The sequence below is a fragment of the Rhinopithecus roxellana genome, chromosome 1 (assembly GCF_007565055.1).
Source record: "Rhinopithecus roxellana isolate Shanxi Qingling chromosome 1, ASM756505v1, whole genome shotgun sequence".
Taxonomy (NCBI): Eukaryota; Metazoa; Chordata; class Mammalia; order Primates; family Cercopithecidae; genus Rhinopithecus; species Rhinopithecus roxellana.
The window spans coordinates 193686418-193706213 of record NC_044549.1 but is presented as its reverse complement, the minus strand read 5'-3'; the positions used below and the strand labels follow the sequence as shown (position 1 = coordinate 193706213).

The 19796-nt window shown below is 41.0% G+C and overlaps 1 protein-coding gene and 1 long non-coding RNA gene across 3 annotated transcripts in view; one reads left to right on the top strand and one right to left on the bottom strand.

The window, feature by feature from the left end:
- The window catches only part of MYRIP (myosin VIIA and Rab interacting protein), a 407166-nt gene that overhangs the window by 37694 nt on the left and 349676 nt on the right, over positions 1 to 19796 (bottom strand). For both annotated transcript variants that reach the window (XM_010360033.2, XM_030935142.1), the window contains exon 11: positions 10737 to 10976. In XM_010360033.2, the coding sequence (XP_010358335.1) occupies positions 10737 to 10976 (240 nt within the window). The remainder of the gene's footprint in view (positions 1 to 10736; positions 10977 to 19796) is intronic.
- Positions 1 to 19796, top strand: part of LOC104659872 — a 126814-nt gene that overhangs the window by 81010 nt on the left and 26008 nt on the right. The gene's annotated exons all lie outside the window — the stretch shown is intronic.

Here is a 19796-nt window from a genome sequence, read left to right as displayed (position 1 = left end):
CCTTGAATTCTTTCCTGGGCAAAGCCAAGAACCCTCTTGGGTTAAGCCCCAATTTCGGGGCTCACCTGCCCTGTATCACTTGTATCTGTACCAATCTATCTTTGCTGTTCCAATGCCTATGCCCCATCTGTTTTTTGAACCCCATCTCCCCATATCTCCAAGAATCCCTTATTGTTGGGCATTCAGATTTCAGTTTGTTGTTTCCCTACAATGAAAACACAATGCTTGATGAATTACATTGTAATATATGCTCCCCCGCCGACTCCCCACCCTGCACCGCCCCCCTCTCCCGGCTGCTTCTCCAGGTTTTTCTTTGGATAAATAATTGAAAGTATGATTGCCACATCAAAGGGTATGCACACTTTGATTCCTTTGGATTACCAAGTTACCAAACTCTAATATGTGCTCCCACTATTTTATGGTGGCAGACTGCCTGTTTTCCTGAACTCTTACCAACACTAAATGTCATTCTTTTTGTTTCTTGATACAGTCTCCCTTTGTCACCCAAGGTGGAGTACAGTGGCACAATATTGGCTCACTGCAACCTCCATATCCTGGGCTTAAGTGATCCTCCCATCTTAGCCTCCGGAGTAGCTGGGACCACAGGTGCTCACCACTATGGCTGGCTAATTTTTGTATTTTTTTGTAGAGAGGGGTCTTGCTACATCGCCCAAGCTGGTCTCAAACACCTGGGCCCAAGTGATCTGCTTGCCTTGGCCTCCTAAAGTGTTGGGATTAGAAGAGTGAGCCAATTATCCTTCTTTTTAACCATCCAATTTATTAGGCAAAAGTGACATCTCGTTAATTTAATTTGTATCCTTACTGATTGAGCAAATGATAAACTCTGCCTTGTTCGTGGCCATTTTCTCTCTACTTCAATAGTGCCAGGCACATTGAGACACTCAATAAACATTTGTTGAATTAAAAAAATGAACATGCTAACCATATGGCAAGTTCTGGGCAAGGTGTTACATTAAATACAAATTGTAATACAATTAAAGTTGAATATTTTTTCATATGCTTATTGGCCATTTACATTTTTTTTTTTTTTTTTGGTGACTCGCCTGCTTATGTACATTACCCTTTATCTGTTGGAGTTTGATATGGTTTGGGTCTGTGTCTCTGCCCAAATCTTGTGTCAAATTATAATCCCCAATATTGCAGGTGGGGCCTGGTGTAAAGTGATTGGATCGTGGGGGCAGATTTCCACTTTGGTGCTGTTCCCATGATAGTGAGTGAGTTGTCTTGAGATCTGATTGTTTAAAAGTGTGTGGTACCTCCTCCCTCACTCTCTTCCTCCTGCTCCAGCCATGTAAGACGTGCCTGCTTCCCCTTTGCCTTCTGCCATGATTGTAAGTTTCCTGAGGCCTCTTCAGCCATGCTTCCTGCACAGCCTGTAGAACTGTGAGCCAATTAAACCTCTTTTCTTTATAAATTACCCAGTCTAAGGTATTTCTTTATAGCAGAGTTATACAGAGTTATAATACAGAGTTATAAAGTTCTTAATTCTTCACCCATTATATATTTAAGCACTATGTCTTCTTAACTATTCTTTTCCTTTTAATTTTATGGTTTTGATGAACATAAGTTCTTAATATTTATGCAATCATATATTTCAGGCTTTTAAGGTTTCTGGCCTTTCTTGTCCTAATGTTACAAAATATTCATCTATAATTTATTCTAGTAATTATGTAACTTCTTTTAGTTAACCTTTTAAACTCCTGCCCATTGAGAATTTATTCTTGTATGTAGTATGATGTATGAATCTAATTTAGTTCTGCTCGTACTACATAATTTGTTAATCTAATATTCCTTAAAGAATCTTTCTTTGATATTAAATGTACCATTATCATGTCATAATAACTTTCTGTATTTTCCATTGTGTTTCATTAATCTGTTTGCTTATTCCAGTGTTAGCACCACTGCTATAATTACAGTTGAAGTTTTCTTGGCTATATTTTATGCACTTATTCTTCCAGATGAACTTCAGAGTAACTTCATCAAGTTTGCAAAAAATCTCATTAAGATGATTGGAAATCTGTTAAATGTATGTATTAATTTGGGGAAAACTAACTTCTATAAAACTGTGAAGTTTTCCCATCGGTACACAGAATATGTTTCCGTACTTATTCAGTCTTTATGTCTCCTAGCAAAGCTGGTTAATTTTATTCAGATGAGTTTCATACATTCGTAGTTAAGTTATTCAAGGGCACTATGTATGTATATATATATGTAAATGTGTATGTGCACATATATATTACATACAGTAAAATTCAGCCTTTAAAGGCAAATAGTTCTATGAATTTTGACAAAAGCATGCAGTTGTGTAGCTACCACCAAATCAAGATTTAGAATATTTCCATCAGACCAAAAAATTCCCTTATGTCTCTTTATATCAACCTTCCCCTCACCCATTCTCTTATAACCACTGGTATATGTTTTGTCCCTATAGTTTTGCCTTCTCCAGAATGTCATGTAAGTGGGAAATACATAACCTTTTGAGTCTTTTTTCCCTCAGCATAATGCTCTCAAGATTCATTGACATTGGTGCACTTATACTTGTTTTCCAGCTGGTGAGCTGGTGGACAACTAGGTTGTTTCCAGTTTTTGGTGATCATGAATGTTTTTTGTGTGTGTCTGTGTATGTGGACATAGGTCTTTATTTCTCTTTGGTAATACTTAGGAGAATTTTTGGGTTATATGCCAAGTGTATGTTCAGCGCTGTGTGTACTTTTGCTGCTATTGCAAATAGAATTTTTTCTTTATATTTTCTGAGAGGTTATTGCTGCACATATGAAATTTTTGCTTATGTATTACTCTTTTGTGATAGGCCACCCTACCAAACTTATTTCTAATAATCTTTTCAGTTGATTTTATTATCTTAACTCAGAAATCTAAAGTCATCATAGTTTTGTTTTCTGCTATCTAATATTGGTAATTTCTATTTCTTATTCTACTGGAGAGAATGCCAGACCAATGTTGAATCAAAGAAGTAGTAGAAGACATCTTTGTTTTCTTTCTGTCATTTAATAGTAATTTTTAAACTTGGGGTTTATGGATGGGCTTCATGCAATCTGTGACTTTCCAATTTGATGAAAATCAGTTTCTTTTTTTATGCTTTATGGAGAAGGGGTTCACAATGTTCATCAAATTTGTAAAAAGGTCTGCAATCCCCAAAAGGCTACCAGTCACTGCTGTTGAGTTTTTGTCTTCCCACTTTATCAGAAATGGTTGTTTAACTTTATCAGCTGTTAGTTTGGAATTCATTCTTCATTCAGTATTTAGGAGTATTTTATGAATTTCCTACTATGTCAAACATCAAGCTAAGAATTTAATAAAATAATCATGTTTCTCTCCCTTTAGCCTGTAAATATAACAAAAATGTTAATAGATATCCTAAAATTAATATTATTACATTCTTAGACTGCATCCTGTCTGGCAGTCATAAATTATTACTTTAATTCATAGTTAGAAACAATTTGCTAATACGTTGAGAAGTTTTGAATGTTTATTCACTCGTGAATTAATTTGTAAATTTTTGGTGGTGTGTGATTTTTTGTGTGTGAGATTCAGAACTGGGGTGCTTTCCATTTTTTTAATTGCTCAAGAACAGTTTTATTAGTGTGCAGGTAATTAGCACCATGAACGTTTAATGGATTTTATTGTCAAAGATACCTGAGACTAGCTTCTTTCTGAGAAATAATTCCTTGACCACTTTGCCAATTTCTTCTGTGGTCTGTTCAGGTTTTGTAAACCTTCTAGAGTCAATTTTGCTCATTTATTTCTTTAGCAACAATACATATTTGCTAAATAACTACAAATATTTGTCTGTAATTTAAAACAAATCTTAAAGCCACACATATTATTTTTTACACGTATGTATGTGCTATTTGATTAACAAAATACACATTTATGTGAAAGCATTTACAAATTCATCTCTTTGTCATGTGTTTCTTTGATCGGGAGTAAAATCTGATGTTCATGATGTTTTTGATATTTAAAATGAGCTCTCATCAAGAAAAAAAATCCAGGGCTTCTGGTGCTTCAAAGTGGATTTTCTTCGTCATGTTACAGAATTATCTTTCTATTACACTGAGAGGGTTTTTTACCCCAGTGGAATATGTGTTGAATGTTTCCAAAAGACATTTTGGCATCAGTTGAGATTATGATGTGCTTTTAAAAAATAGTACTTACTAAATGAGTATAACAGTGGGGTTTCCTGCTATTCACTTTATTTTGCATTCTTGGAATAAAATATATGAGTTATGGTATGTTAATCTCTTAATGTTGTGGAATTCAGTTTGCTAGTATTTTCTTTAGGATTTTGGCATTTCTGTTTATAGGAGAAACTGATATACATGTTTTTCTTTCTTTAGTTTTTATATTCTCTACCCAGAGATGTTTTCCAAGAGCACAATCTTGCTTATTCTGCAGAACTTCAGATTCACAGTATCTTTGCTTCCTCTTCCCCCTCCCCAGAGTTTCTTACTTTTGGACTTCCGTGAGGTGAGAGTTCTGAACCAGGGCCTTGCTTGCCAGGCCTTTCTACTTAAAACCTTTTGGAGTAACTCTGCCTTTCTTTCTTCAAACCATTTCTGTCCAGCATCTCATTCTACTGCTGTGACTGGGGTGATATCCTTATCCTGGCCTTCCAGGTAACACCTGCATTTTAGAGGCTTGAAGGTATGTCTGCATTGGAGTTCTGGGCAATCTTTCCCAGTCCATCTTTGCCTAGAGAGGAAGATATTCTGCTTCTCTCTTTTGAAGATCCAAAAGAGAACCTAGAACTCTACCTTCCTGGCCTGGCAGGCCCTTCCCCAGGACACAGTTGTGGGAATGAAGGGTGCAGATGAGCATGAGTGAAATAAAACCTCCTCACCTGTTCAAGCACTGTGGATAAGAGCTGTAGCTCTAAGTGGACAGTTAAAGCTTCTCTTTTTTCCTAGGGCAGCAGTTAAATAGAAAGTTGGGAAAGAGGTGTTAATTCCTCAATAGGCATAAGGCCTATTGAAATCAGTGTAGTTTGGAAGTTATAAGTCAGTATCTAATACTATATTCACTCTAGCAGCAAGTGATGATGAGGTACTCTTCTGAAATAAAATGCTCCCTGGGTTGTAGGTGCTATAGCCTCATATGAATCGTTATTTTATGAAAGTTAGACACATATGGACAATACTTGATTTTATGTTAACACCATGACATCAACAAAATTTTTTTCACAGGCACATTAAACTTGAGAAACCCAAGTCTCTGGGTTTTCTCAGACAACAGTCAATAAATCTGCTTCCTTCACCATTGACCAGGATTGTGTTTCCATGTGGCTTGGCTTTAGTAATTGGGGGGCAGCCATGCAGATGCACAAATTATTCTCTTGTTTGGGGGAGAAAGACATTTATTAGTTTAGAGAAGTCTCAGTACTTTGACGAAAATTATTCTATGAAACTATAAATACAATTCAATTTTTTCAAAATTGAAAAAATGAATATTATTCTATGAAATTATAAATGTAGTTTCACTCTTTAAAGTGAAACTAAGAGTCAGTTTGAATCCCAGCAGAGATGTCTGCTGGTTGTTGACCTTCTTGTGAAAATAAAGCACAATGGCTCAGCTACTTATGATAATTAATAAACAAAGACTCTTAATAAAAATGCTTTAAGGACACTAGATGTACAAATTTGACTATAGTGCAAGATTTGCCTAATCTAGTCCTTTAATAAATGCTTATGTTCCAAAAGATTGACACATAGGACATCTTTTTTCATATATAGTATTGTAAATGATACTTATGTTAAGAAGCAAAAACCTATTTATTCTATTGCATATCTAGAACTTTGGAATTTTAGAACCAGAAGGGAACTTGGGGACTGCTGCTCCAGGCCTGGAAAAATTAGGGGGTTTAGGGGAGACTTGGCCCCTGATGTAGTCTCCAAACTCAGGCCAGGAGTCCTTAGTCCTCCTTTGCATCCCTCTTTAGGAGGGCAGCAGCTGCGTCCCTAGAGGCAAAAAGAACCACTTTAGCCAGGACTTTCTTCCAGAAACATTGGCATGGCTAGTGCTGTTGGCATGGCTGCTCAGTGGTTGGGGAGAAACAAGTGCTCATTCCCAGGCTTTGAGGACCACGTGGTTTGGAAGACTGACCACGGAGGTCTGGTGGAACCAAGTTATCACTTAAAGAAGAAACATGAGCTTTCAGGAATCCAGTTCCCAAGAAGTTCTGATCTGGCCCCAAGCTTGTTCTTCAGCTGGTTAAATTCAGGTTCCAGTGCCCATCCTTAAGTAATCACTGGGCCCCAGCCTCCAGTCAAAGGAAGACATTAATCCAACTGTAGGGATATGTTTGCATGCAGCAAATGTTTGAATCCCATCAGGTAAAAGTATGTTTCTAAAATGCTTCTTCTGCTGCTGGACAGGATTCTGTAGCTCCAGTTAGATGGGATGTTATACTGAGGACATTGAGCTACCATTGATGTCACTGTGTCTACGGGCATATGCGCATTCCTCTGCTTTGGCTCCCAAAGAGCAGGGACAGTGATGGAGGACCTGGCTGAGCTCTGCCTCTGTATGAGGCCTCCTTTTGGTGAGATAAAGCCTATCAGTAACCAATTTGGTGGTTAGACTTCCTCACTGCTTATTCACAATACCAAAGTAAGTATTTGCGATTTGGGGATGACACATTTTCTTCTGTTTGTCTTAGTCTGGGCTCCCCCAGAAAATGACCCTGAGACAAAAATTGGGGTGCACATAGCTTATGTGGGAGGCAGTCCCAGGAAACAGTGGCAGAGGAGTGGGGAAGTGAGACAGGAAAGGGAAGAGTCAGTAGAGAAGACTGCCTTATCATGTAGTTTATCAAGTAGTTCATCACTGTGGGTGCCACCAGCGACATATGCTGAGGGAGTCAGTGCGTGGCTTAAGCCTCAGAGTCACCATCCCAACCGAAGCAAAAGAGCTGGGATATTTACACCCTTCCATCAGTCATGGTTAGCGCCCCACTCCCACTCCTGGGAGTGGTATTTCTCTGGCACTTCCAGCTAGTCTTCTGATTAGGAAGAGGAGCTCCTGCTATTCAAGAGAAGGCCCTCAGGTAGTTGGACTTTGGGCCAGTGTGTACTACCATGGTTAAGAAACAAGGATGGAGCAGTGGCAGCTTCTGGAATAGTCACATTACCCTAGATCTACTCCCCAGTGTGTGTGTGTGTGTGTGTGTGTGTGTGTGTGTGTGTTGCTCAGACTAGTGGTGTTGGGGTCATGGGGACATCACAGTTAACTCTGATCCTGAAGATGGTAACCTAGGGATCTGATGTAGTGATTTCCACACTTACACTCTGCATGGCATCAAGGAGCACCAAATGTAGTTACAGACCCACAACATGACACTGCAAGTGTTGATTGGGAATCAGCACTAAGCTGTTCCTTCAGTACCAGCAGATGGATGATATTTCATGACAGTGAAGCTTATTTTCCTAAAGCTACAATAATTAAGATTTGCTGGGCTCCTGCTATGTGCTAAACCCTACACTACATAATTCATTCCTCACAACCCTATAAGGAGGTATGATTATCCCCATTTTACAAATGAGGCCAAGATGTATTTATTCAATCAACAATGAAAACCTGGACTGGGTCCTAGGGATCAATTAAAAAGCAAGACAGACATGGGCCTGTTGACAGGCTGTGAGCAAGTGCAGGAACTGTAGGGCAACCTGGCCACTGAGTGGAGATAGAATTGGAAGGGCCAAGAAGGGCCTGGAGGGTCAGGAGACCAGTTAGGAGGTGAGGTAGGGTAAGCAGGCAAGAAATGAATTGTCATGTTCTAAGTAGTAGCAGTGAGTTAAGCCATTAACCAACACCACAGAGTTTGCAAACTGCATGGCTTTGTTTTTCTTTTTTTTTCCTTTTTTTTTTTTTTTTTTTTTTTTTTTTTTGAGACAGGGTCTCTCTCTGTTGTTGCCCACGCTGGAGTGCTGTGGTGCAATCATGGCTCACTGCAGCCTCAAGCTCCTGGGTTCAAGTAATCTCAGCCTCTCAAGTTGCTGGGACCACAGACATGAACCACCATGCCCAGCTAATTTTGTTTGTTTTTATTTATTTATATATTTTTTGAGACAGGGTCTCACTCTGTCACCCAGGTTGGCGTCCAGTGATGAGCCTCAACCTCCTGGGCTCAAGTGATCCTCCCACCTCAGCCTCTTAAGTAGCTGAGACTACAGATGCACGCCACCAACCCTGGCTAATTTTTTGTATTTTTAGTAGAAATTGGGTTTTTGCCATGTTGCCCAGGCTGGTCTGAAACTCCTGGGCTCAAGTGATCTGCCTGCCTTGGCCTCCCAAAGTGCTGGGATTATAGGCATGAGCCACTGCACCTGGCCAGTCATGCTTCAGACTCAGTCTAATCCTAAAATGTATCTCAACACTTTTCTGTTTTTAAATAATATTCAATACTTAACCATATATTTCTGTTTTTCTTTTTCTTTTTTTTTTTTTTGAGATGGAGTCTCACTCTGTTGCCCAGGCTGGAGTGCAGTGGCATAATCTCGGCTCACTGCAAGCTCCACCTCCCGGGTTCACGCCATTCTCCTGCCTCAGCCTCCTGAGTAGCTGGGACTACAGGTGCCCGCCACCACACCTGGCTAATTTTTGTATTTTTAGTAGAGACGAGGTTTTACCTTGTTAGTCAGGATGGTCTTGATCTCCTGACCTTGTGATCCGCCCACCTTGGCCTCCCGAAGTGCTGGGATTACAGGCATGAGCCACCATGCCCAGCCATATATATATATATATGGCTATATGAATTTTTACATGCCCAAGAATATGTTTGAATATTTAATTCATTGATTCATGGTAGACTAGGAAGGCAAGACTTGAACTTTGAGAAGCTGACACATTTGGGAATCTGAATAAAGCCAACTCTCTTAATTTCCTGCCTAATTAGGGCCAGGGCAGGATGGAGGCGCTTGTCTAAGTCCCCAGGAAGTCCCCCCAGTAGCTCCTTCTTTCTCTGCTTACATTCTGCCCAGGGGAGAATAGCGTACATTGACAGCTGTGCCTCAAGGAGGTTGCTCCTTGCAGAATGATGAAGGGTGAGGTTACATGACTCAGCCTGGCATGCTACTGGTACAGTGAGAGTTTTTAGAGCCTTGGGACCATCAGGCAGCAAAGCCAGTGGGAGACAGAGTCATTGTAAGAAAGAATGTGATATTCTCCCGATACTATGTGGCTCTAAGCTCCAACATACAAATCTGACTATAATGCGGCATCAGTTCAAGTAACAGAGAGGATCAGAGCCCTTTACCATTTGCAACAGGTTGGATTCCATATCCCAGTGAGGGGCTCCTCGTGGAGACCAAGCTCTACTCTCCACCTCACAGACAAGCTGGGAAAAGATTTGTGGGTGAGGACTTGACGGTTATGGAGGGTAGGATGGGAAAAATGAAAAACAGAGTTCAATTTGTTGGAGGGTTCAGGGGCTCAGCAGTAATGGTCTTCAATTCCTCCTCCACAGGACCCCAGCTTGGCTGCTGAGCAGATGAAGGCAGCTCCTTCACCCATGCATGTGCATTAACAGCAACTTCTTAGTTTACACAGTATACACTCGGGACACAGAAAACACCTGGGAGGTTTCTCTCTAACAGAATCATCACTCTGAAGATCAAATCGAATCTTTGGCTGATTGTCAAGGAAGGGCCTGTGATTTAAGGCCAAGCAGGTTTGTGATGCAGCCTTAGCTCTGAAACTTACTAGTTGTGAGCCTTTGGTAAGGACCTCAATGACCCAGCTTCAGTTTCTTCTTCTGCAAAAATGGGCTGCTTCTTTTTCAACGGGTTATTTAAGGACCTAATGAACATGTGTACAGGCACACGCACAGAGGAGATACAGAGGAGACACTCAACAAATGTTAGTGTGTTCCCTTCCATCGGAGGCCGGCAGGGATATTCTGACTCTAAAGTAGCAAGTCTAGCATAAACGTGCTTTGAGAAGCTGTAGAGGAAACCCCAATACTGGAGGACAGTGGGCAGAGCACTGACTACGGGGAGGGAGTGTGGGATTCTTTTATGCCAGAGGTTGGGTTTATCTTCTGTGGTTTTCAGACTGTGTCCTTTGGAACTCAGGGGCTACTGGGGGTAGGAAAAGGGGAGGAGGAGTGTGGTTCTGAAACTCAAGTGGTTAGAGCTTTGGGGACCCTAAGACGGGAATACTTTTTTTCTGTGTGAAATACTGGGATTCCATATAAAGATTGTTTGAAAAAGGATTCTGAGGCTAAAACAAACAAACAAACCAAAATCTGAAAACTGCAGAGAGAAACAATCCAGAGGGCCACTTTGAACACGAAGTCTCCATAGCATGGAGCAGAGCTTCATCATTGATTAAAAGAGGGGTTGGCTAGATGACCTCAATCCATGGACAAAATTCCTCAGGGAGAGGATGCAGCAGGAAATAACACTGATTTTTACCAGTGAGAGAGATAAGGGGCACTAAATCATAGACTCAAAGCCAAGGGGCTGTCTTGATGAAAGATAGTGGAAGGCAAGAGTTCTTGGGAAACTTCCATGGTGCTGTTTTCCTGATTGTACCACTCAGTGCAAGTTAAGAAGGGTTCTCTTAGGCTCTCCTAAGTGCACAGAGTTGGGCATTTTAGAGAGAGCTCTTTGGGGACCCAGCACTTCTCTGCACCAATATAGAATCTCCAGCACCCCAGTGCAGAAGCTTGAGCTGTCTGCAGGTGGCTTCACAGCCCTTACCTTCTTCAGCTGGTCCTGGACACTCTGGCTGTTGTCTTCAGAGGACAGACTTTCCTTCTGGTTCTCAGATTCTGTCTTGGGCTCAGACTCCTGATCCTCCCCTGAAGAAGTCTCCTTTTCACTCATTTTCATTGCTAACTCGTACAGCCTGTTTCTCCGTTTCTCCTCTGTGGTGTTTGTGGGAGTCCGGGGGTCCCGAGCCTCATTGCTGATGTCTGTCTCTGATAAATCATCTGACACCTAAATGAAAGCCAGAATCATGAGATGAGGAGCCCTCTGCTACAACCATGTTGCCTCTTGTTCCCAATAACCCCTGAGTAAAGGAACATAGGAACATATAGTCTAGGAAAGTAACAGCTTTCTTACCTGGTCTGTTTTCTCTTCAGATGAACTTTTAGTTTTTACCTTTATTTTCTCAAATGCACGAATTTGAGAAGGTAAGCCTCTTTACTCAGAAAAGTGTTTGAATTCAATTTTTTTTTTTTTCCATTCACATATTACTCTCTGAGCTCCCACCATGGGCAGCACTGTGCTGGTGCAAAGGGTGCTTGGAGAACCTGACCAGCCCTTGCCTGGGTCAGCTCTGTAATGAAGGAGACACACTAAAACTTTCCATATTCACTTTCAAAAATTGATACCTAATAATTGTACATATTTATGGGACACGTGATATCTGATACATGTCTACATTGTATAAAGATCAAATCAGGATAATTAAGATATCCATCACCTCAAACATTTATCATTTCTTTGTGTTGAGAACATTCCAACACAAAGTGATCCCCTGCTCCCGGGAGATCACCATACTGATGCCAGACTTAGTGTGGACACCCAACCAGCACAGCACACTACAGCCCAGAGCTCCTAGGCTCAAGCGATTCTCCTTGCCTTAGCTTTCCAAGTAGCTGGGACTACAGATACATGCCACCATGCCCGGCCCAAATATACAATAAATTATGTTAACTACAGTTCTCCTACTAGGCTATCTAACATTAGAACTCATTTCTTCTATCTAACTGTATTTTTGTAACCAGTAACCAATAGGGTGGGAATGGAGAGGAAGACGTGTTGGCTAATAAGTACTAACTTTTCATGGTGGTTGAGTGCAGAGAAAATGATGTGTGTGGCTGGGATGTGGTGAAGGGAAGGGATTCTCACAGCCCATAAATAAGCACTTGATGGGAGGGGTTGAGGATTAGGGAAAGCTTCCCTGCAGAAGGGAGTCTGAATTGAGATTCAAAGTTAACAGTCACCCAGCTAAAAGGGAGAGAGGGAAGAACAATATTCTAGGCAAAGGGCCTAGATTTCGAGATGGTGCAAGGACCTTGCACATATGTAAGGAATATTGTTTGACATTCCCTTAATGATTATATCTCCTGCTCCAACTCTCCACTTGCTGAATATCTCCTAAACTCCTTCTGTGAGTAAAGCCTTTACTAGGCCTGGGGAACTCCAGGAAGACATAGAGAGTGTGACTCTTACTCTATTCTCGGCCTTCAGTTAGACAGATGTGTGTTGAAGGGTTCATATGTACATAACATGGCATACCATCGGGGTCACTGGACCCAATTTTACTTTTTGAGTTTCCTCTTAGAGTTGTTCTATCTATTTGTAGGGTTTGATATTTTATAACTTTTATTCTCTTAGAGGGCTTCTGAAGAACAAGAAGAGAATTTACTTATTTTTTCAATAAAATATAACTCATTACAATTACCATATGGGTTCACTGGACCTTTTTATAAATCTAAGATATATAATGGGATCTTTGTGATCTTGTTTTTCCTATCTTTTGAAACATTTTGCTATTTTTCATCATCCAGGGAATTATTTTTCATCATTACTCACCAGTTATTCCAAATTATGCTAAAAAAAAAGATGAAAAAATAAGTAGAATATTGAAATTGCCTAGAAGGATGATTCAGTAGTGTGACATAAATCATCACTATTTTGAATCTGCTTTTAGCTTTCACTGCATACAATTGAAAATTCTAAAAACTGACAGAGAACAACATTTCACCATCATTAGATGACTCAGAAGATGAATTCAAAGAGGACAGCAGGTCTCTAGATTCTAACAATAATGGTGAAATTGGTTATATTATTGAAATCTCAGACTAAGAGTCTTCAGATGACAGTGTCCCAGGTGAATTTTCTCAAGCTCAAGAACTGATGAGTAAATATTATCAACAATATTAATAAGGATGAAAAAGAAGTATGGTCTTTTCATCCAGTTACTCATTCAACAGGAAGGACTTCATCACAAAACATTTTGCAACAATAATCTGGATATCTTGTTTTTTAAAAAGACGTGTGATACATTCTTTTATACTTTGTTTGTGTATCAATTTTACTTAAGAGAGTTTGTAATTGGATAAATTCTAAAGGCAGATGTCTATCCAAAGGTGATTAGAAGAAAACAGATGACATAGACATGAAAATTATCACTGAATAATTAAGAGAAAAACATCTATTGGAAGTGATTATTTTTTTTCTGGTCTCGAGTGAGAATCGATGAGGGAGGGACTCATGTGAAGTAACCTGTGCTCCTAGCAGCTTGAGAAGGGGGAATTCCTTTGCCTGGGATGTGGAGGTGGTCCACAGGAAGAATGACCTCTTAGCAGGTTCTCAAAATATGAGGAACATTTTAATACATTGTAATGGGACAGGCATTCTTGACGTAGAAGCAGCAGGACCAATAGGACCCAGGGCGCATGAAGCTGCTTGCATAGTTATAGGGATAAGGTTCAGAAGTGGAGAGAGTGGGGAGCCGGGTGGTATGGAAAAATCAGGTCTGGGTCAGTCTGCAGAGGGTTAAACACCAGTCTAAGAAATAGGGCTTTAACTATCAAATAGATTTTCTGCTACTGTTGTAGTATGCACTAAATTAGCCAGGAAATCAGCAACTGGTTACAAACTCAGCCCTGGTGACCGTCTCTTATCATCTCTACACATGGAGCTGTCAATTCATGTTAACTCTAGTTTACTTTTATTAATATTAAGCTTTGGCCTAATTATTGCTTGAATAAACAGACCATGAAAGACTAATTTACAAGGCTAAAATAGTTAACCCAAAAGATGAAACCTGCTTAACATGTTTTGTCCACATTTCATATCTATTTATCACGAGAAATTATGAAGAATTATTGTGATTCAGTCCACATCCAGCAAACACGTGTTGAGCACCCACTATGTGCTGAGCACTGTGCTTTACTGGGGCTCAAAAGTGGGAGTGACACTGTTCCTGCCCTATTGGAGTTGACAGTGTGATGGAGAGAGGAACATTGAACCAGACAATTGTAACATACTGGGGAACACAATAACCACATGTAAGCGTTTGAGGATACTCAGAGGAAGGGCCCTCATCTGGTTGGTTAAGGTGTTTATTGTCAGGAAGGGAAATTAGAATAGATGATAACTGAGCAAATCTTAAAGAATGGAATCCTAAAGATTATCAAGACATACCTCAAGTTTTATTGGAGCAGCAAGAATCATAACGCTAAGTGATGGTTCTTGAGTTCACAGAAAGACGAATCGTATGCACACAGATCGGATGCCCAGATGAGATACCATAAGCATAACTGGAAACATCATTATCAAAAGCCACAAGAACTTCAAAAATAACAGCATTATTTGGCCATCTAATATTCATCAAGTAGATTAACAAATATTTATATGTCCAGAGAAAAATAGGTATTTTAGCCTGCAAAGGGTTAAGCAATCCCTGCCCTATGTTATAAACTCACACATATTTTCCCCCATGAGCTGATTTTAATTTTCATGATAGCTGAGACAGTAAATGCTAAGTTGGGATCTTGGCTGACATGGAGTCCATGGATGGGCCTCTGTGGACCCTGATATTGTTCACAAACTTGGGTATGCATGCACACTTTTCTAGGATGAGCATTATTAGTTTTCATCAGACTTCCACAGGGGTCCGTGCTCCCAAAAGGCTAAGAAATACCGATAAGAATACTTATCGATAAGAATACTTCCTAAGTAAGACAACAGTAGATGGGTACATGTTGGTTGAACATGTACCCCATTGGAAGCTTACAGTTGAATTCAGAGAAAGGAGCAGTAAGGAGGTTTGTGTTTAAAGCCAGCTGGGAACCAGAATTTAGAGAAAATAAGAGTGCTGCTGAGTCTTCAGCCAACAAAAATGCTCTTCTACTTAAAAGGGACCCTGATTATCACAACAATTTCACCCAAACACCAAACATACTCACTGTGTTGGACAATGAGGGACTTAAGCAGATCACTGAGAAGATTATGAACTCAGTGGAGAATGCTGAGAAGCTTTTGCAGGGAGGGCGGTGGGGGTCAGGGGCAGAGGGTGGGTTGGGAAAGAATGAAATTCCTTATGGGCAAGCTGGATAACTATGAGCAATGTCTGTATCTGGGCACAAAACATTTTAAGTAATCTGAAAATCAGAGTTGCTTGCCCACTGGTGTGGTGTCTCGAACTCTCCACCTTATAAAGCGGTATTTGTATGTATAATGGGACATTATTTTGAAAACAAGAAAGCAGTGCTTTTCATTTCCCATTAAAACTGCATTCCCTTGTGTCTTCATTTTCTTAGGCTAAACCATAAAGCATTTTACCCCAGGGAAGGTGAATGTAGATCCAGAACCAAAAGATCATTGATCAGTTCACTCCATTAGCTCTTTAGGGTAACAAAAGGCTCAAAAGACAGATTTTGTGAACACGGACAGAGGGTTTCTAGAGATGAATCTGTTGAAAAGCTAAATTTCACTTCTACTTCTATTGAAATCTAGAGAGAAGCAACCTCACAGGATGCCTATGACCTCTGACCCGCCCCCCCATCTTATGATGATATGGGCAGCAGAATCAGAGTACAATCACCCCTGATGAGGAACTTCTTGGGGAGGCTGAAGGGGGCTCCAGGGTCCCTCCTGGCACCTGTGTGGCACAGAGGGCACCCAGAAGCAGAGTCATAGAAGATTGCTGGTGACACTGTAATAAAGTAGCTGTCCTGGGGTTGGACAGCCAGGGCCAGGTAGCTGACATGTGTGAGAGCCATGCTGGCGCCCATGGAAGGGGTGCTGGCTTCTAATGGAGCAGACAGGGAACAGACCAAGGTTCCCAGGTCTTAGACATTGGCAGCAGATGCCAGTGAGGCAGAGAAATGACCTGATGAGCAGGGTCCCCATCACTGCAGAGTCCTGCAAGGACCCAGAGGACACTGTCTAGCTCTAAGATGCCCCGCAGCCATGAGGACCCTACAAGCTCCCCAATATGCTCTCCAAGACAGCAAAGGCAGAGAAAGTGGAGGGTTTGGAGGACTGATTATTTACCTAGGAAAGGCAGGTTTAAATGGAAAGAAAAAGGAAAATAATTCAAATCACAAGAGGCCAAGTTTTCTTTGAATTGGTTGATTTACATTCCTAGCTAGTCAGAATGGGGAGGCGAATGGGGAAGTTTAAGGCAGTTACTAAAGAACGAAAAGTTGCCTCTTCCTCGCACACTTAAATGTAGTGTGTGGCCAGGCGTGGTGGCTCACATCTGTAATCCCAGCACTTTGGGAGGCTAAGGCGGGTGGATCATTTGAGGTCAGGAGTTTGAGGCCAGCCTGGCCAAAATGGTGAAACCCTGTCTGTACTAAAAATACAAAAATTAGCCAGATGTGCTTGCTTGAACCCAGGAGATGGAGGTTGCAGTGAGCTGAGATCGTGCCACTGCACTCCAACCTGGGTGACAGAGTGAGACTCTGTCTCAAAAAAAAAAATATATATATATATGTGTGTGTGTGTGTGTGTGTGTGTGTGTGTGTATGGAACTTGGAGACCCTGGCTAAACAGAAATGCGTATCTTTAAACACTTAATGATGGAATACTCCTAAGATAAGTCAGTATAGTTTCTTAAACAAGAGACTTCTAATATGTTTTCAGTGGTGTGCAAGTTCTTTACAATAACCTTAAATTTTGCTGTTCATCTCATTGATCACTGAAAAAAGAGGCATGTTCTGGATTACCCAGGCCTCGACCCCACAGCTGGGTGCTGCCATGTGTGTAAGATCTCCATTCTTATATCTGCATTTATATTTAGGGTGGTGCCAACATTTTTCTTAAATTGACAGTATTTAAAATTTAATGCAAACTTTCTCAAACTGGAGGTCTTCTAAAAATTCTTGAGGAATTTATTGAATTCTTCAGCTTAAGAAACACGAGAATAGAAATAAATGGAGGAAGGCCAGGCACGGCAGCTCACACCTGTAATCCCAGCACTTTGGGAGGCTGAGGTGGGCAGATTATGAGGTCAGGAGATTGAGACCATCTTGGCCAGCATGGTGAAACCCTGTCTCTACTAAAAATACAAAAAAATTAGCTGGGTGTGGTGGTATGCATCTGTAATCCCAGCTAGTCGGGAGGCTGAGGCAGGAGAATCGCTTGAACCTGGGAGGTGAAGATTGCAGTGAGCCGAGATTGCGCCACTGCACTCCAGCCTGGCGAAAGAGCAAGACTCAGTCTCTAAATAAATAAATAAATAAATAAATAAATAAATAAATGGAGGTGAGGTGATGGGGATTTCAGTGGTGGGGGAAGGAACGAGACATTTCTCACTGCTGAGCACACTGTGTGGGTGCACGCTGTACAGGGCACTGTGCACGGAATGTCACACTCAAGCATCCCAGCAGTTCCCTCTGCATTGATGAGGACAAAGGCTGAGTGTGCTGTCCAAGGTCACACTAGTGGATAGCTGAGCTGAAGGTGACCTGACCCGGAAGGCCAAGCTCTTCTCTTACACCAAAACAAGACTGGATGCTCCAAATTAAACTGTGCCCACTAAAAGGAAAACAGCAGAGCCATGAAGCAGGGAGATAACCCAAGAGGAAAGGGGTTTAACCTCTTGTTTCACAAAAGGGAACACTTAAAGGAGTGAGAAGATAATTTTTCTAGAATTCTTTCTGGAGATGAATACCCTGAGATTTCTTTAGAATACTGTCTTTACCTCAGTAACCCCAGTGATCCCTGCACACTGAAATCTAGCCTACTGTAATTAAAAAAATTTTTTCTCCTATTTAGCCTCATCATCTTTCTCATAAAAAGCAACCCCAGTCTCAGAAAATTTTTCATAGGGCTGTCTTTCACCTGCCAGGTTGTTTCAGGAGGCAAAGGGCAGGCAAGGCTCTGGGCTTTCTCCACTTTTTAAAAAAGAGTCCAGATAAGGGATAATTTTCAACAGTCACATGTTAACTTTTGTTGAATATATCCTTGTGTCCTGGTGGCTCTCCTCACTCCTGTTGATGACAGATACTGAACCTGACCTAAAAAACCAAGTTTCTGCAGCTTGCTTTTAGATTTTATTTTAGTAGACTTCAGAGAAAAGCTCCAGCTTACAGGTTAAACGACTCTAGGGCACTCAGTGTGGCAAATGTACATACTTTTCCTTGCCAATCCTTTGGCACAGCTATTCAGAGGCTGGAGACAAGTGGATGTGCCATGGGGCTGCTGGACTCTGCAGCTGATCTGTCTCTCCCAGAGGACTTAGAATGTTTCTGTCCCTGGTGTCTAAGGTAGAAGTTTTCCCACTTCCAATGCATTGCTGTTCACCTAAAACAAGTTTTATTCACATGCTGTGAGTAAGGCATTTGTTTTCCTTATAATCGGTGTGATAGCAGCCAGACACACAAATATACACCAGACCCTTGGTCAGCTTCACACAGTGGAAATGGAAAGACACCATCTGGAATCTTATAGAAATTAATATTATAATACATTTCCTATTGCCTCAAAGAGAGTCTCTCAAGGTTCTCTCATGGAGAACACATCATGTGGAAGGAGCTACCTGGCTGGTGGAATTGCACAGAAGGTATGGGGACTAACTACCTGGTGATGCATTTGGTGAAGGATGTTATGAAATCTTAGCACCAGGATGTCATCTGGAAGGCTTATTTTTTAGTTTTTATTATTACAGATCAGTTGCTTTGGTATATAGATTCCATGATTTCTGAGTCCTTCATATTATTACATTGATTTAAAAAACAAACAAGTCTGAATTTAATCTGGGGCACAACTCCCACTCTCGGAACCAAAACCTCCTGACTGTTGGTATCTGCCCCTCCTCTGTGTGTTTTTTCATTGCCAATCTCCTATCCAATGGAATTAGACTATGCTATTTGTTGAAAGGGCAACCACTTATTCCCCAGAATTATGGCAATTCCATATAAAATATCTAGAAAATTGCTAGTCTGGGCTTTTCAGGTGACTGTTTACATGAGGAATGGGCAAATTTAACCCATTTATGCCTGAGGTGGCAAGTTTTTGACTTTTTGCAATCAGACCTTTGCGATGACCTTGAGCAGTCAGATAAAGAACTCCCACATGCTTAGCGTTCCAATAATGAAACATTAGGCATAATTAAGACACAATTATTTTCATACTGGCCACAATTGTTCTGTCGCTTTGTGGAGAAATCTGTTAGGAATAAAGCAGCACTAGCAGTGGGTTTCACTTTCGATTTTTCTTTGACTCAGGATTGTGATAGGCATAGACTAAGTTATGCGATCCATGAATTTTGGTGGTGATTCAGAACCTGGGCCTTAATGCCAGTGTGAGAGTCAGGGTCAGCAGGAGGATTTCCTGGAAATCACATGATGACACGCAGGGCAGGGGTTGGGATGAAGGGACTGAGTGTGCTCTAGACCCCATTCTCTGCATTGGCCCTGAATGACTTGCTATCCATTTGAATGAGCGGGGGCTTGGGTGCCTGCCATATGGAATAGAGAACTCAACATTTTCTTTCATGGAACTGACATGGTTTTATTGCTACATACAAGTAAAAGCCATAGTTGACAGTTAGCCCTGCTATTTAGTGTCTCCTAAAAGAAGGCCCCAAATAATTTAACCTTTGCTACAATAAAGTGATCATTTTCAGTGGAGAATCCTTAATATCCAACAGACTCCTATTTAAAAATCCTATATAGAGAGGCTCCAGACAGGCTCCCAATACTCCCCAAGATTGAATATAAAACTCTGTTGCATTTATGCACATTTTTTTCCTTCCTAGAGAGAAGACCTAGAGCAGGCTTGTTCAACCCG